At 39.2% G+C, this 16,281-nt stretch overlaps 1 protein-coding gene across 1 annotated transcript in view; it reads left to right on the top strand.

The window, feature by feature from the left end:
* The first annotated feature begins 1,155 nt into the window (after positions 1-1,155).
* Positions 1,156-16,281, top strand: part of mast3b (microtubule associated serine/threonine kinase 3b) — a 33,986-nt gene continuing 18,860 nt past the window's right edge. Inside the window, exons 1-4 of the mRNA XM_062423483.1 lie at positions 1,156-1,202; positions 3,553-3,642; positions 12,720-12,808; positions 14,500-14,572. Of these exons, the coding sequence (XP_062279467.1) occupies positions 1,156-1,202; positions 3,553-3,642; positions 12,720-12,808; positions 14,500-14,572 (299 nt within the window). The remainder of the gene's footprint in view (positions 1,203-3,552; positions 3,643-12,719; positions 12,809-14,499; positions 14,573-16,281) is intronic.

Below are 16,281 nucleotides of genomic sequence, written 5' to 3'. Positions count from 1 at the left end.
TCATCGCAGTCACCAGTTGCCATTGGAGATACAGAATTCCATGGAAACCAAGCCGAGGTGCAAATAGTGGACGCCCCCCCCACCCCCCCACACCACACACACACACACACACACACACACACACACAACACACAGGTTGGATGCTCAGAAAATTGACTTTCAAGTATGCAATTATTGGATTTCACACACACTAACACACCCACCTGCAGTACAAGAGAATTGGCTTTCAAGGATGCACTTACACACACATTTACTGAGACACATACACACACACACACACACACACACACACACACACACACACACACACACACACACAGACATACACACACACTCTCTCACACACACACACGGACACAGACACGTGCACAGCGCGCGACAGAGTGAGAAACGCATCCTGTGTGGCAGCTGTCACGGTTTCCAGTGGAGGTATTCCCCAGCAACACATCACGACCAGCAGCCCGCCGCTTGTCACAGCTCTGCTTCATTGTGTGTGTCAGTGCAGAAAAAATCTCATTAAAATATGGTGAAAACTTTTCATCTGGCGTCGTGTCATTGTGATTTTACGCGACACAGCAGCAGACTGCATGATGGAAACACATGAAAGAAGGCATGTATGAGATATAATGACTACTGTGAGTTGATCAATCCTCAGTGTGTTCGTCTGTTATTCATGTAAACCAGAATCATCAGGTTTGTGAATTAAATCAACGCCAACTTTCCCCTGTCCTCACCCAACCTCGGCTCTAACTGTCACCCACCTCCCAAATTGATTTAGCCACCCTCCCCCAATAGACTCCCCATTTTCCTCCCTCGCTCCCTCCTTCCTCCCTCCCCACCAGTCACATGCAGGTTAGGGTGACCCGTCGCTCCCTCGGTTGTGTGGCAGTCGCTCTCCGTTGCGCCTTGGAGACGGACGAGAAGCAAAACGCGCAAACCTGCTGAGGCACCTCACGTGTTTTCAGCCATAACTGCGTTTTATTGTACTGCCACGGAACATCTCACAGGAATCCGCTGAAGCTGCTGGTAAACGATACTCAGTTAAACGAGTTATTTTTAGTCACCCGCCGCAGCGATGAGTGGCTGGAAGTCGGCTGTGAGACCGAGCGGTGCCGTGCTGTGGTAAGTGAAGCCCCCGCTTGGTGTGCAGCAAAAATGAAGACCAGGCGAGATAAACTGAAGATCCCCTCGCTGACTCTGGAGTAAGTTCTGCATTTTATTTTTATCCTCTACTAGTGACGGTGCCAAACCGCGAGCTGACATGTGAAACTATTGCCTTTTAAAGTTGTAATAAGAGTAACTGTATTAATGCGCTCGTGCTGTCTTGTTTTTTGTGCCAACACACATAGCCTACTGCTTTTAAAACCTCATGCAAAGTGGCTTTAATACTAACCCACAACTATCTACTAAAACTGTGAGATTAAAACCGGTCACAAAGACTGATGGAAATGTAAATAATCCCTTTGCTTGAAGGTTCATTATCTAGCTGAACAGCTTCAGTTTGCTCTCAAAGTAAAAATACGTTGTAAAAGTGGAGTTACAGGTGTCTCATTAGTTGCAAAATGGAGGTATTTTCAGTATCATCAATTAATCACATGCAGGCTCAATTTGGTTTCCCTGCCTGCGTATTAATCTTTAAACTAGTTCAATACAGCTTTCCAAACTAGAACTTAAAGTGTTTGCACATTTCATAGTATACAGCTGGTTCATCTGGTTAAACCTGTGAAACTCAACTGCTAACACTGCAGGGGGGGAACTTGGGAAGATGAAGACTGAGTTATTTTAACTTAAGTTTTAACAAGTTCAAGAATCTGTGGTACTTTCTTCAGTTCTTTCAAGCCTGTCAAGCATATCAGTACCTACTGCCCACTAGATGCTGATCCATAAGGCGTAGGAGCTCCCTGCTCACAGCCCCATTCTCTGATCCATCCATCTGCCTACTCAGTGGAGATCAGCTGAGCATGCGCTGTTTTCATTTTGTTTTCATCTTTAGGCTGGTGCTCCCGCACAGATACAGTGGAGGTTTCACACTTAGTGAGCATGGCGGGCCTTTTACTGGCAGATGCGGGTGGATGCATTACTCCACACATGGTTTTTGATGAACTTGGTCTTGACATTAAGGTTTCAGATCTGTCTGTTTCACCACTAAGAGTGTAAAAGTTGCAAAGTGTGGCATGAAATTTTTGTTTGTAATCAGATTCATATTCAGTCTGGCTTCACATGAAAGTATTTGCTGATACACAGCTTTCTAGAAACAAACTTTTTGCAAGATAACAGCTAAATCATCCACTGGTGTTGTGCAATATTATGACAAAACATCTTGGATTTCACATAATCACATAATTCAAAATATGATATACTAGCCATGATTGTTATTGTTACAGTAAAAACAATCTTGCAGGTATCGTGCTGCTGAAGGGGTTGTTGGTGCTGCCATGGCATGTCATTTGTGAAGCGTCATGTCTGACCTGAACATCTGAGCAAATCAGAAATTCAGTGGGAATGTCACCAGTGAGTCAGTATGAGATTTTCTGCTCAGTTTACACTCAGGGCGGTAGCGTCCATGAAGTGATGACCAAATAAAAATGCAAAATGGAAATGATTACTCCCTCAAGCACCACAGAGGGCTTCATGGTTTAGGGGTCTGAAACAGAAAACGTGTGAAGACGAAATACTGCGTAATGAGTTGCATGTGTTGTGTAATTATGAGCCGACACTACAAAATGAGGAGCCTTTGTGTAAGGAGTTGTTTTTCCTACCATCCTCCCTGTATTACTATGACAACATGTTCATTAGTGCTTTGGTAGCCAGTGCTGTGTTTAGCACTGAGAAGCCTCCGCAGCACTGAGACAATAGCAGCACTGTGGAGCCAATAAGGCAGAGCTTATATCTGAGCAGGAAAATCAATAGAAAACAGTTCCGGCGCTGGGTCAGCATCAGGGAGATATACACCTTAAGAATGGATGAGCATGCATATTTTTAGGCAAAAATGGTGCACTCAGATATAAAGGGGTGGACAACATTCATTTAAAATAGTACAGTTTGAGGATTTTGTGTGTAGGAAGCAACGTGAACCACTGCATTTGTTCTCAGGATTACTTCAAGAGAATGGTTTAAATCTGATATCAAGCCTGTCAACATACAGCATGCTGTCATTGTAAGACACTGTCCTACACTGTCAAAGGTCATGCTAGATGCTCAGTAAATGTGTTGGACCATGACACTTCCTGTCTGGTGTGTTGACACCCTGCGGCCAACTTCCTGGTGTGAGAGCTAAGACAGTTTAGAAGTCAGCTAATGACGTGCACCCAGTGTTGCATCTAACCACTCTTTAATAAACAATGATTAGTCAAAAGGCAGTAGCATTGCCCTGCAGACAGGTGGCGCAAACAACGAGCATCTGTCACTGATATCTAGTAATGTCAGCCAATGAGAGGCAGGCAACAACTTCTTACCGTCGACCAGAGTTATGCTCTTGACAGATGACAGATACCGGTGTTGCAAGGTGCTGAGTCAGCACACTAATCCATGCGACCATGTCTTGCCTTACAGTTTATCACCCACTTGCCAGAGCCCCACCCTCCTGAGCCCATGCAGCCCCTGCAGTCCCTGCAGCCCCTTACAAACACTTCATCCCTGGAGGTAAGATAGCCGGGTCACATGCTACCACGAGAGTGAACTGTGATCCACATCAAATTGTTTATACAGCTTTAACATGTAAAAATGACTTTTAAAAAGTCTCTCATCAACCAGTCAGTTAATAAAAAACAATTTCAGTCACTGCCTTCACCAAAAGAATAGGCCTGTTTAAGGATAAGTTTTATGATATTCTGTATGTTTCTTATCAAGAAACAAAAGATGAGAGCCAACAGTGAACTGAACTACTAACAAGTATTGACTGTGTCTAAAGCCTAATTTAGCTTACTTCTTTGTGTCATATGTCCATAAACTATTTATAACACATCCATGAGCCATACTTGGTAACCTCTGATCCTGATGATCATGAACACTGTTGTTTATTTTTCAAGTGTCAATACTTACTAGTGCACTAAATGTGTATTAATTCAAATTTTCCTCAACAAACACACTATTTTCTCACTTTTGAGTCTCACTGGCTAAAAATTACAGTGCATGTTTCAAGAAATGATTTACCTTAAAAAAATAAAATTATTATTTGTGACCCATTTTAAACATTTATCCTTTAACCTTGTTAGCTCTTGGAAGAACGTTTTTGCATCAGTAAATGTCTACTGACTCTTATTGCCGTAACCAAGCAGGGTGCAGTACTAATTGCATTGTCACAGAAAATGTAACAAATAAATGGTACTTTGGACACCAGGTATCATCCTGCTTCAAAATAGTAATTGCTTTTAAAAAAAAAATGTTTTTTTACATTTGTTTTTTTGGCTGAAACATTACAGGATACAAACCCTCAAATCTAGATCATAAATTGATGAGTACAGTAAACGAGGGTGGTGTAACTTCATATACAGTATCACTAGTACACCATAGATAAATCCTTTTATTTCAATTATTTGAAGAAAGTTTTACATTTTTACAAGCCCCGATGGAACAATTAAGAGTAAAATTAAAAGCTAGTGACTGGACTGCCTTTCCAACTACAGAATATACAGTATAACAACATGATACAGTAAATAAATAAGTTAGTGAATATTCGATAACTCTGAGTTGTTTTTGTATATTAAGGTGCTTCTGTTTCACCAGTTAAGACCCATCATTTATTAGTTGTCTCCAAGTCTATGTGGGTTGCTTGGCAACGGCGCTGGGTGCTGTGGAGGAAGGCAACACTGCAAACAGAGGCAGCTGCATCCAGCATGTTTCTGGATGTGTGAGCAGTGCTAGGCTGTCACACCACACACTCTACAGTAATGAATCCTATTTCCTCTGTTCAAAAATGAGCAAATTTTCTATCAGGGATAATCATGAATTCCTCACAACGCAGTTTTCATGCAGCCATAACCTGATACCACAGTATGTCAGATTGCACATTTGTTGGCATCATTCTTCACAGCATTTTGCATTGGAGCTCACTCCTCCCTCCGCCCCCCTATGTGTCGTTTCACCATCCAGAAACTTGCATCAGATTCTGTATTTGTATGCAAGTAAATGGCTTCCTCACATCAACCTTTGATACTCTGAATGTGTCTTGGTAGCATTGACTCAGAGGTACGTGTACAAAATACTATATATTGTATGCAATGTGATAAAACAAAATGAAATACTGTAAAAACAAATATAAATGACGGATAAAATAGTTTAAGTTAAGGTATAAACAGAAGACCTCACTGGTGATGTAGGCCTGTATTAAATCACGATGAGGCTACTTGACCACATAGGCTCACAAGAATTTTGATCTGAATTCTCAATCTGATGGACAATGGATTTTTATAATAATAATAATTACATATAAGTGTTACAATATTTCAAGTGGGATAAAATGACTTAAGGATTACATTACACTCTTTCACCTTCTGGAACACACTGAGACACAAGTATGTCTGTCTGGGGGGAGAGAAGTCGAAAGTTAGTTTTATGAGAAGAGACTGGACTACAGTGTGTTTAAAGTACAATATGACCAGAGTACAGGGAGGCATAGACAGCAGAGACCACACAAGGGCTAATAGACCCATAGATCATTATGCCCTGGGGTATAGAAAATGGATTTATAGTGCTCAATAAATCTCTGTCATCTAGAAAAGAAGTTGGAAAAAAGGACTGTTAGGACTGTTAACTGAGGAGGGCAGAGGATAAGATGGAGGTATGAGACGACATTATATTAATCTTATCCACAAAAAAAGAAAAGACCATTTTTCACAGGGATCTTTTGTCAAAATTAACATAAGTAAAACAGTTGTTGATAGCATCAAATAAACTTTATACCCACTTACAAAAGACAAGATTTGACCAGTTGAGAGCATTTTACTGAAATTCAGTTAAACTAAAGGCGTGAACTCAATTCTGAGTTCAACACACTCATAAGTTTTCCTCATATAATAAATACATCAGCTATACTGCATATTGGAAGAAAGGATATGTTTACTACGTTTATTTGAAGTGTTTCTAAAATTTGGATGTATATATTTCTAGAATGGCTAGTACTTGTTGCCTTTGTTGGTTAGGTTGGTATGGTTTAGGTATGAGGAGTGAGACTGGTTAGGTTAAGGTCAGAAGCAGAGTATGATGATGTCATTCTAGGGGGAAAAAAATGTTGTATGGTATCTTGACTCCAGAAATGAAAAATTGAATTACGTGGACTGACTCTTTGCAATATATATGTCTATAACATGTCAGAAAATAATGGAAGATGACAATTATAATCATGTACTATTATGTATGACAAAGAAAAGCATTAAATCATCACATTTGAGAAGCTAAAACCAGCATTTTTGGGGTATTTTTACTTATTAATCAGCTATCAAAATAATTGCTGATTAATTTTCTGCCAGTCAACTAATCGATTAATCAACTAATCATTGAAGCTCTAATGATTACATTTTTATTCTCAATCTGAAGGCAATTTGAACTTTAAAACAAAATATATACGTAGGTTTTACTTTATTGTGCCCGTAGAGAAATTTGTCTTGGACTCAGTTCTGTGTGCATAAATGCCTCCACAGTTACAGTAAACAAACAACATATGAACAAAACAGCACCAGCTGTTTCAGTCACAACAATAAATTACAAATAACAAAATATTTCCATCACTCCATGGTACAAACACAATGCACATTGCACGTAACACATATTGCACACACCCCATAATAAAACAGCATGAGATCATGTGGTAATTATTACAAATATATCATGCCACTTAATGTATACACAGCATGTATTTTTTGTTGTGCAGTTCCTGAAATGAAACTAAAATACACACACTTGCAGTGGAATGTACCACTGTAGAAAAGTTTAGGCAGGGATCCTCCCTCTGTCAGACTTCCCATGGTATAACCTGATAACATCTTAAGCTGCTTTCATGTTCTGTAGGAAAGACTGCTGTCATAGCATGAAGGCACATGAAAGATGAAACAAAGAGGTAATCTTAAAGTCAGTGTTTCCATTGATAGCAGTTCTGAAACTTATCACACAGTTACCATAATAAGCAGGTTTACAGTATAACCACAGATTGATTTTAGAGGCTATATTACATAAAATTTGCTGTCTTAACATTGCTCTCGTCACATAATGCATTTTTACTACATTTTCAGACATTAACTCTTAAACAATTGTATAAAGTTGCCTCTTCACTGTGCCCACACTAATGGATGTAACTATCGATCAATTTTTTGACACTGTTCAGGACAAGACTGACCATGTCTGCAACTCAGCTGCGTCTTCAAGTTAAACTAAACAGTCAAGATGCAAATGAGAAAGTAGTGACATTAAAAGGCCATGTTCAGCTTTGAGTAGTTTTGTTGCGCCTCTGTAATGTGGGAGTAAGTGTGGTTTCACTCCTACAATCTGCAGCAGCTTCACTGTTTTTGAACTGCTTCTTTCCTGCACCATGAAAGCTGCAACAAAGTCTTTTACTGTCTTCAGCTATTGTTACACAATCCAAACACTTTCCCCACTGTTTCTTCTAAACAGTGAGGCATAGTATAAATACTGGGATCAATAAGCATTTCTATCAATAATCAGACAGCCTTAGTATCTTTGTGTGATACTGATTATGTTGTGTATATTAATATTATAAGAAATGTTTTATTCTATTTTAGGGTGCCTTTTTTAACATCTGACTGGGCACAACAGATGAAAAATAGTCTGCTAGGCTAGCTTTTTTGTAGTTTTTTCCGATTCATCAATGAGCATGGTACGTGACAAATGTAAATTAAAATAGGATTTATTAAGTATATCTATTATTGATTAAAGGTTTAAGTCATTTGTCACTGGGCCCAGCTTTTCTAACATAAGCCTTTTTAAAATCTCTCTTACATAACCGCACATTGGATATCTTTGGGTTTTGGACTTTTGGTCAGAGAAAACAAGCATTTTGAAGATGCCACCTTGGGTTTTAGAGAAACTGTGATGGGCATTGTCCACCAAAAGACACAATTTATCAAAACACAATGGACAAATGGATTAGTTATGAAAATAATTGTTAGTTGCAGCCTTGAAGTATAGGTTCACACCAGTCAGGTGCCCTTTTTAATACTGTTTGCTTGCTGTAATCATTCCTCCTGTTCATACTGACCATTAGGAGATTTGTTCAGAATGCACTTTCAATGTAATTGATGTAGGCCAAAACCCACGGTGTATCCACAGAGTCATTTTATGCAAACATGCATTTTAAAGTTTATCTGAAGCTTATATTGGGTCAGAGTTAATCATATCAGGTGGATATCTGCCACATTTACAGTTTTAGCATAACATTTTCTTCTTTGGTTTTCCTCAGACAATGTTTCCCTGTTTTTTCCCCTGGATTTTGACCTCCATCACGTACATTGTAAGTGCATTATGAGGGATCTAATGGTAATGGTCAGTATGAACAAAAACAGGGTTGACAAAGCTGTTTCAATCTTAATTTGGGCACTTGACTGTTGTTTTAAGACTGAATTGAAAAAACATGAACCCGTCCTGTACACTAGAGGCGATATTTTTGTCTGCGAGAAGCTGGAGGCAACGAGCAGTCCCTGAACGCAGCATCAGACTCCACGCAGCCAGTGTGTGTTTGGCTCAAAGTGAACTGCGGCTGGGTGAACAGTATTACACACTAAACAAACCGTCATGGAGATGATATGTCTGTTTCGGGGACAGCATCGCAGTCAGACAGCGGACCGGAGGATGATACGGTAGCTTCAGAGCTGCTTGGACCGCACACAGGCACACAGTCGGTGTGAATACAAAAGGAGCCGCCGTGGAGGGAAGACGATGGTGGGGAGAGCAGCAGCAGCCGGAGGAGCGGGTTTCTGAAAGATCTCCGATAACTTCAAAAAAAAGCGGGGTTATGTAAAAAAAAAAATCCTACAGCATGTCGGATCCGAGTCACTGGTCAGCGGTGCCAAGCCAGAACAAGTCCCATTTTGTTCCGGGAGCGTTGCTGAAGCGCTCAAAAAGGTAAAAGAGTTTGGGACGCTCAAGCTAACATTAGTTTAACGGGTAATTTCGGGCTTTTATTGTGTTAAAATGCTGCTTTAAATCATTGTTAAAGGTCGTAGCTGCTTCACACTGAGTCTCGTTTAGTGTTTATACTTTACCGAGGACGTTTTGTTGAAATATTCCCAATATAAACTAGCTCTTCTCCTCTCAGACAGCCCGCTTGTTCTAATGTTAATTCAGCGCCTGTGTCAGTGACCATGAGTCTGATAGACAGCTTGTGTCCTGACTACAAACAGCTCACCAGGAGAAAGAAAGTAAGTTTGCAGATAAGTGTTGGCTCTAATATGAGTATCCACAAAAGCAAATGCTTTATACAATATCAGGCACAAGTCACATTAAGGCACTTTTCTCTGTAACACTATCAATGAGATATTACTGGAGCTAAAGTGGAGACATGCAGCTGTATGGGTGTTTGAATAATATTAGACCAGTGTTGCCTGTATTTGCAGTTTATATTGGTGTGTGATGATGTGATGTGATGATACTCACTGTCTGCAGGGCATAGTGTAGTATTTGTCATGTTGACTGATAGATAACTGGATATTCAGCCTGCAGCTGGACAATGACATTAAGTGACCTCAGCTTTCATTGAGTACAGTGTGTTCTTTATTTGTCGCTATTAATCAATTTATTGGTTAGCAGGGTTGCAAACTAATGATTATTTTTTACAATCAATTCATCTGCTGGTTCTTGATTTCATTGATTTGTTGTTTTGTCCAGAAAATGGTGAAAAACGTTGTTCGTAAGTCATAAATTACATCCTCAAATGTTGTCTAACAGTCCACAACCTAAAGATATTCAGTGTACTGTCATAAAAGACTAAAGGAACCAAAAAATGTTCATGTTTAAGAAGCTGACATTAGAGAATTTAGACTTAAAAATCACTCAAAACGATTAGCCAATTGTCGAAATAGTGTTGGCAATTAATTTAATATTTGAACACGCATTGATTAATTGGCTAATCGTTGTAGCTTTGTGGGTTAGTTTAAAAATATGTTATGTATATTGTTTTAAAATGAAAACCAACAGTCCAAAACCCCAAAATATTCAATTTGAAACAGAAAAAAAGACAGAGAAGTGGAAATTCCTCACATTTTAGAAGCTGGACTCAGAAAATGTTTCGCATTTTGCTTTAAAACATGACTCAATGATAGATTACCAAAATACTTGATGAATTATTTTCTGTTACACTAAATTATCAAGAAATCATTGGTTGGTTCAGTATTATCTGTCAAAACTTGCCACTTCTTTTCAGGGCCACAGGATATATCACACCCCCTCCCTCGTTTTATATAACTTCTTGATGGACATTACATAGACTTACCCTAACACTTAATCCTAACCCTCTCCTGGAGATGTACCCTAACCCTAATCTTTACTCTGAGTCTGACCTTAACCTAACCCTCACCTTGCCCCAAAAATCAGCTTTGACCCAATTGGGGACACGGCTTTTGTCACCAAGCCATCCCCCATTAACTGGTCTTAAGTCTGAAATGTGTCCCTGAAAATAGCCAGACACACACACACCCTCAGTCTTGGACATCTGTGGCTCAATCTGGGCCTGGTGTTGCACACACACGCACACACTCACACAAACTCCCCTCAGCCTTGAGACTGTTGACGGGAGGTTTCCTCTTTGTGTTTTGGCTCTTGTCGGTTTTCCCTCTTTCCCTTCAGACACGGTCACGCTGGTTTGTTATGCGTTTGTAGATGCAGATTAGAGTTACATAAACATTTCTCAAGGCAGAGCTGCTCTGAAGGCGGACCTAATCTCATCGGCCGATTTAAATCTCAGTGGGCAGAGACAAATACATCTCAGTGTTTCTCGCTAAGTATCATATGCCTCATCTGTACTAGATGATGCAGAATGTATTTTTGGTAAATGCCCAAAACTTCAAGTGTTCAAAGGATTTTCCGACTACCTCAGCTGACATAATTCTGACCATTACTCAAAAGTATTGCCCAAAATAGAATAACTTCAACTTTTATTCAACTTATTTCCAAATTGGTAATGACATGACTGATGATGAAATATTACAAAAATACATACACAAAGAAGAAATAACATATTACATTTGTCTCATAGGGTCGCCCCCAACTGAACTACATGGGATACATTTAGGTCTGACTATGACTCCAAAGCAGTATTATGGTAAAAAGTACACATAATGTTGGCTAAGTGAAGTATTTTTATGATGTAAGTCACACTTGCATGGTTAGTTTTACCAATTTGTCTTCCGAGTGTGGTTATGGTGACAGATTGTAGCACTGTCTCAAAAAGGACAAGATGTACAAATGAGGAAACTAAAAGATGAACAGCCATCATCCGACTGAAAAACATTTCAACATCACAAATTAGTAAGAGACAAAAACAAAAGAAAAAAGCAGGGACTGATATTTTATATAGGTTTACCATTTAGTTGAGTTTACATGTGTTTTTTAACCCCAGCTGAAGTGGAACTGGTTTCTCACTCTGAGCTTTTGAACATCTGTCGTCACACGACCTTTTGTGCTGAAGCAGTGAAGGAGAAAGGTTCGGTTGAACACGTAATTAAATGGACTGTAAAAAACCTAATATGTTCATTCTTACTTGCTTTATTAGGCTATCATCTTTTGTTTAGTCAGGGAGTTTACCATGTTATGTGAAAGACTTGCCTTCAAAATGAGCGATTAAAGAAGTAAAACTACTTAAAATAAATAAATAAGCCCAGAAAAGTAAAAGCCAAAATAGACATGGAAAATAGCTCAAGAGACAACAGTTTTACTTGTATGAAAACACAATGAAATCCTGAATAGTGCTTTGTTGTCATGATTATTTATTCCAAATCAGTGGTTACTCTTGTGGCTCCTGTTGCTATTTCCACTCCTCCACCAGTGCGCATACATAACTTTTTTTTTTTTTTAATGTAAAAATGTTAAATTCCTGTAATGTGTATAAATTGCACTTAGTGTACCAAATGAAAGTGGACCCCTAACCCTAACCCATCCCTGCTTCCACCACTCCCAGCTTACAACAAGCCCAAACTTATTTGGAAATTTGGTGTCACTCTTGACTTGTTCAGCGCACCACAACAGTCAAAGCTTAGTGGATCAGTCTGCTACTTTAGAGGTCAGATCTGTCCTTAATCTGCCCAGCTTTACACTGTTGTAAAATGCCACTCTTGAGTATTGTTGTGTTTTGCAGCTTAACACACACAAACACACACTACAAGTAAACACAGCCTGAAGCATCGCATGAGAGTAGTAATTACGGGTGGCGAACCAAAGGCCAAAATGATTATACTTTAGCTTAAAGGAATACACTTTTTCTGAGGTTGGCTTATCAGTCCACTTAACTGTTGAGTGACAAAAAGAAACATCAGAGTCAAACGTGTGTCACCAGTAAATGAGAAATAAAGCAATATTGAGGTATTGTAGTGATAATGAATGAGTGAATAAGATAACATTGTATCACTGGAAGATGTTAATAACCCTGTCTAGCATAGTTTATCATAAGATACCAATTGGAGACTGTTTCCATCTTAATAAATACAGCAATGTAGATCATCTGAAGAAATTACTCTGTCCTCTTTCTTGATCTCTCTCCTGTCCTGTTTGTGCTCCAGCTGTCGCAGCAGCAACAGGAAGAGCCTCGGTGTTGGCACGCCATCACCCACACTGTCCCGGCCGCTCTCCCCGCTCTCTCTCCACACAGGTATGATCCATGAGCCACATAATGTTTGGTAACTTTTAATGCCAGCAGGTCCCAACAGGAGCACTGATATTATATTAAAAGCACAGGCTTACACATTCAGTTAAATGAGACCTCCGATATCTAATAAAAAAAAAAACAGCAGTGTTTTCTGTGTGGTGAGAATCAGCTCCACATAATAATATTTGTAAGCTGTAGGGCACTTTGTCTTCCCACACGCTCACTAATACAAAATGAAGCTTGTTCAACTCGTACTTGTAAGCCCCACAGCTGCCAGCATGTTTATCAGACACATCTGGAGCACATCTGCTATCACACGGTCTCTATGTGGGTTCTGTTAATTATTTTCTCTAATAATTGGTTATTTGTTTAGTCTATATAATGCCACAAAGTGGTGAAAAATGTTGATTACTGTTTCCCAAAGCCCAAGATGACGTGACAAGTCTTATTTTGTGCCGACCAACAGTCCACAAAACTAATATATTCAGTTTATTCTTATAGAGGACTAAAGAAACCAGAAAATGTTAAAGAGTGACTCCAAGCTGTTAATTGATTATCAAAATAGTTGGCGATTACAATAATAGTCGACAACTAATATACTAATCGTTGCAGCTGTAGTCTCCATTAACTTTTTGTTCACCTTTATTTGACTTGCATTTATTTGGCTGGCATACAACAAAGATACAAAGCCAGAACCGTGGACTTGTGGTATGCGTTTTAACCATTAAGGTGCCCCCGTTAACTTAATTCTTGACTCACGTGATTCTGCACAAGCTGATGTCACTGATACATCCAAAGCAATCCAATCCATAGCAATATGAAGTGTGCTGTCAGTGCAGATTTCTGTGGTGTGTTTGTTAATGTGGAAAATAAAGATGACATGAAGATTAAATATTCCACCAAACAGCTTCCAGTACCCAAAGGATCGAACATTTTTGTGGGAAACACTGTAAATGTTGATACAACATACAAGAAAGTGCTATTAAGTTTGACAAAGTAATATTTAGTAATAATTATCATGATCTCAATATTAAACATGCAGTCTGTGTATATTTTTCCCATCAAGACCCAGCGTCATCTGTAGAACATCTCAACCATTCATTAACTTTAAGTGTTTTGGTAATTTTGGGGGCATGAAATTGAAAAAAGGTGGTCTCACTCCTCCTGCTTCCTGAACAGTGCTGCTCAATCCTTTAATGCCACACAGCAGCTGCGCTCTATGAAAAGAGCTTCACTGGAGAGCTCCTCATGTCAGCAGTATGTGGATGTTATCTAATCATAGAGTGCAATCAGCCTCTAATTGGGTGACTCTTTTGTGTCCTAATTGACACTCAACCACTTGTATGTAAACGAACCATGGCCCCTAGTGTGCCGAAATCCTTCAGACTCTGCTGTGCCCCCCCCCCCCCCCAATTTAATCTCTAGTTAGGTGCTGTAATGTTTGGAAAAGTAATGCCGAGATGACATACTGGAGCTTTTTTAAGTGTTGGTTAATGCCACTGGGTTTTGCAGTGAATGAGGGTCCCTGCTTAGATATGTCATCCTTTTTGGAAAGTTTCCACTTGTCAGCGCATCCTTTTTGGAAAGTTTCCACTTGTGAGCGCATCCATGTGGTTGTCTGCGTTCTCTTTTCATGACTTTATTATCATGAGTTGTGAATCGTACTGTCACTAACTTTGTCTTTCCTCTTTCAGCAGCAAGCAGCCCTCTTGACAGCCCCCGAAATGTGTCGACCAGTGCATGCCTCAACTTTCCATTTGCACGAAGGTATGTCCACACTGCTCTCTTAATTCTTTTTTTTTTCTTGATAGTTTTGAAATTCCCTTTATAACAGCTGAAGGATCTCAGGGAATGGGATTTAATCTAAATAATTTCATAATAAAACCAATATTTTACTTGTTTGGTAATCATCTCATTATTTCCTCTGATGTCTCTTGGAATTAACCATGTCACATGGTGTAAAAAAGATCATTTTAAACCTGCTTAAATATTCATTCATAATGCATTTATTATTGGAGAAGTGTGTAGTGTATCGCCTGTAGACAAATTTCAGAAGAACACTTGTTTACCTTGTGAGGCAGCTTGATTCGCGAGATTACAAGATCACGCGAGAATTTTGATCTTGTCAGGCTGTGTGTGCAAACCACCTGTGGTTCGGACCAACAAGCGTCCTATGAGGGTTCTAGTAAGATCACACAAATACAGCAGCCTCACAAGGTAAAACAGTGATAGACAGATGGTTCATCCAATCACCTGCCAAGTACTTTTTGAAAGTAGCTGCCTTTTCCAAACAGTTTCCAAGACGATGACTTAGATGGAACTGTGTAATAAACCGTCTGGCGTGTCAGGTTTAAAGACTTGTGCGTTACACTTGCAATTTATTCAGATTGAAAAATTTGAATACTACAAAGTGAATAGTGTGTTTGCCAGAAATTATTACTATTGGAATTTGTGTAATTAAATTGTACAAATTCACCACTGATTCTATTTTGCCAATAATACATTTTTATTTTCCCTATAAATAAAAATGTTACTTTTTGGAAATTATATGAAATTACTACCAAACAAACCATTATAATAAACAACTTCATAAAAGGGATTTAAGTTGCTGTTTTGAGCATGAACAAAGTACCATATTTCAAATACAGTTTTCAACCAACAGCAGCACTTGATTTATTTATTTTTCTTTCTTTAGTGACAGTGAGCGAATGAGCGCACAGTGATAGAGGATTAATTGGAACTACTGGCTGCATTTTATTTGTTCATTTATCTGTTACTGTGAGATTAGATTTTCTGGATACTGAACTAAAATTTGGTTTTTGGTTTATCAAATTTTGCAGAAGGGTCTTCAAAAAGATATATTATGTGGCTTATGTTTACAAGCACTGGATCTTCGTAATTTGACAGTGTGAATGAAACAAAATTAATTAAAAAAAATTTAAATCAATAAATTAATATATATTATATATGATCACACTCTGAGGGTTTCCTGTGAGGTTCGGTGTGTGCTGGGACAGACGAAGACAGTTTGGAAGCCCAAGCAAAGCAGCAGCAAGGTGATTGAGGCTGACTCAGCCTGGAGCGTTCACACCTTCCCCTCTCTGCCAGGTCTTTTTACAGCCGACTCCTCCTCAGCAGGATGAGTGCACTGCGGTTAGATAGAGGGTACCCCGAAGCCCACTCACACATCATTCAATCCGGTTCTCATGGCAACGTGCTTTCTCTCTCGCTACAGGCATATGTAGCCTACAAGCGAGGCTACAAGTGAGACAGCACCTTGAAGACACCTAAAGAGCAGTTATTAAAAACTCATGAGCTGTTCAGGTGCTTCATTGTGAAACAAGAAAGAAAAATGACACAACTTCGAGTGAAGAAAAGTTCTGACGTCAGTGTAAAAATCTCGTCCCCTAGTGGTTACATTTCTATTTTTCAGTGTACATTTTTGTGACTTACTCACTGAAAATTTGCACATAATC

This window comes from Scomber scombrus, chromosome 8, assembly GCF_963691925.1.
Source record: "Scomber scombrus chromosome 8, fScoSco1.1, whole genome shotgun sequence".
NCBI classification, from domain to species: Eukaryota; Metazoa; Chordata; class Actinopteri; order Scombriformes; family Scombridae; genus Scomber; species Scomber scombrus.
Note: the sequence above shows the minus strand (reverse complement) of the source record. Positions and strands in the feature narration are given on the sequence as shown.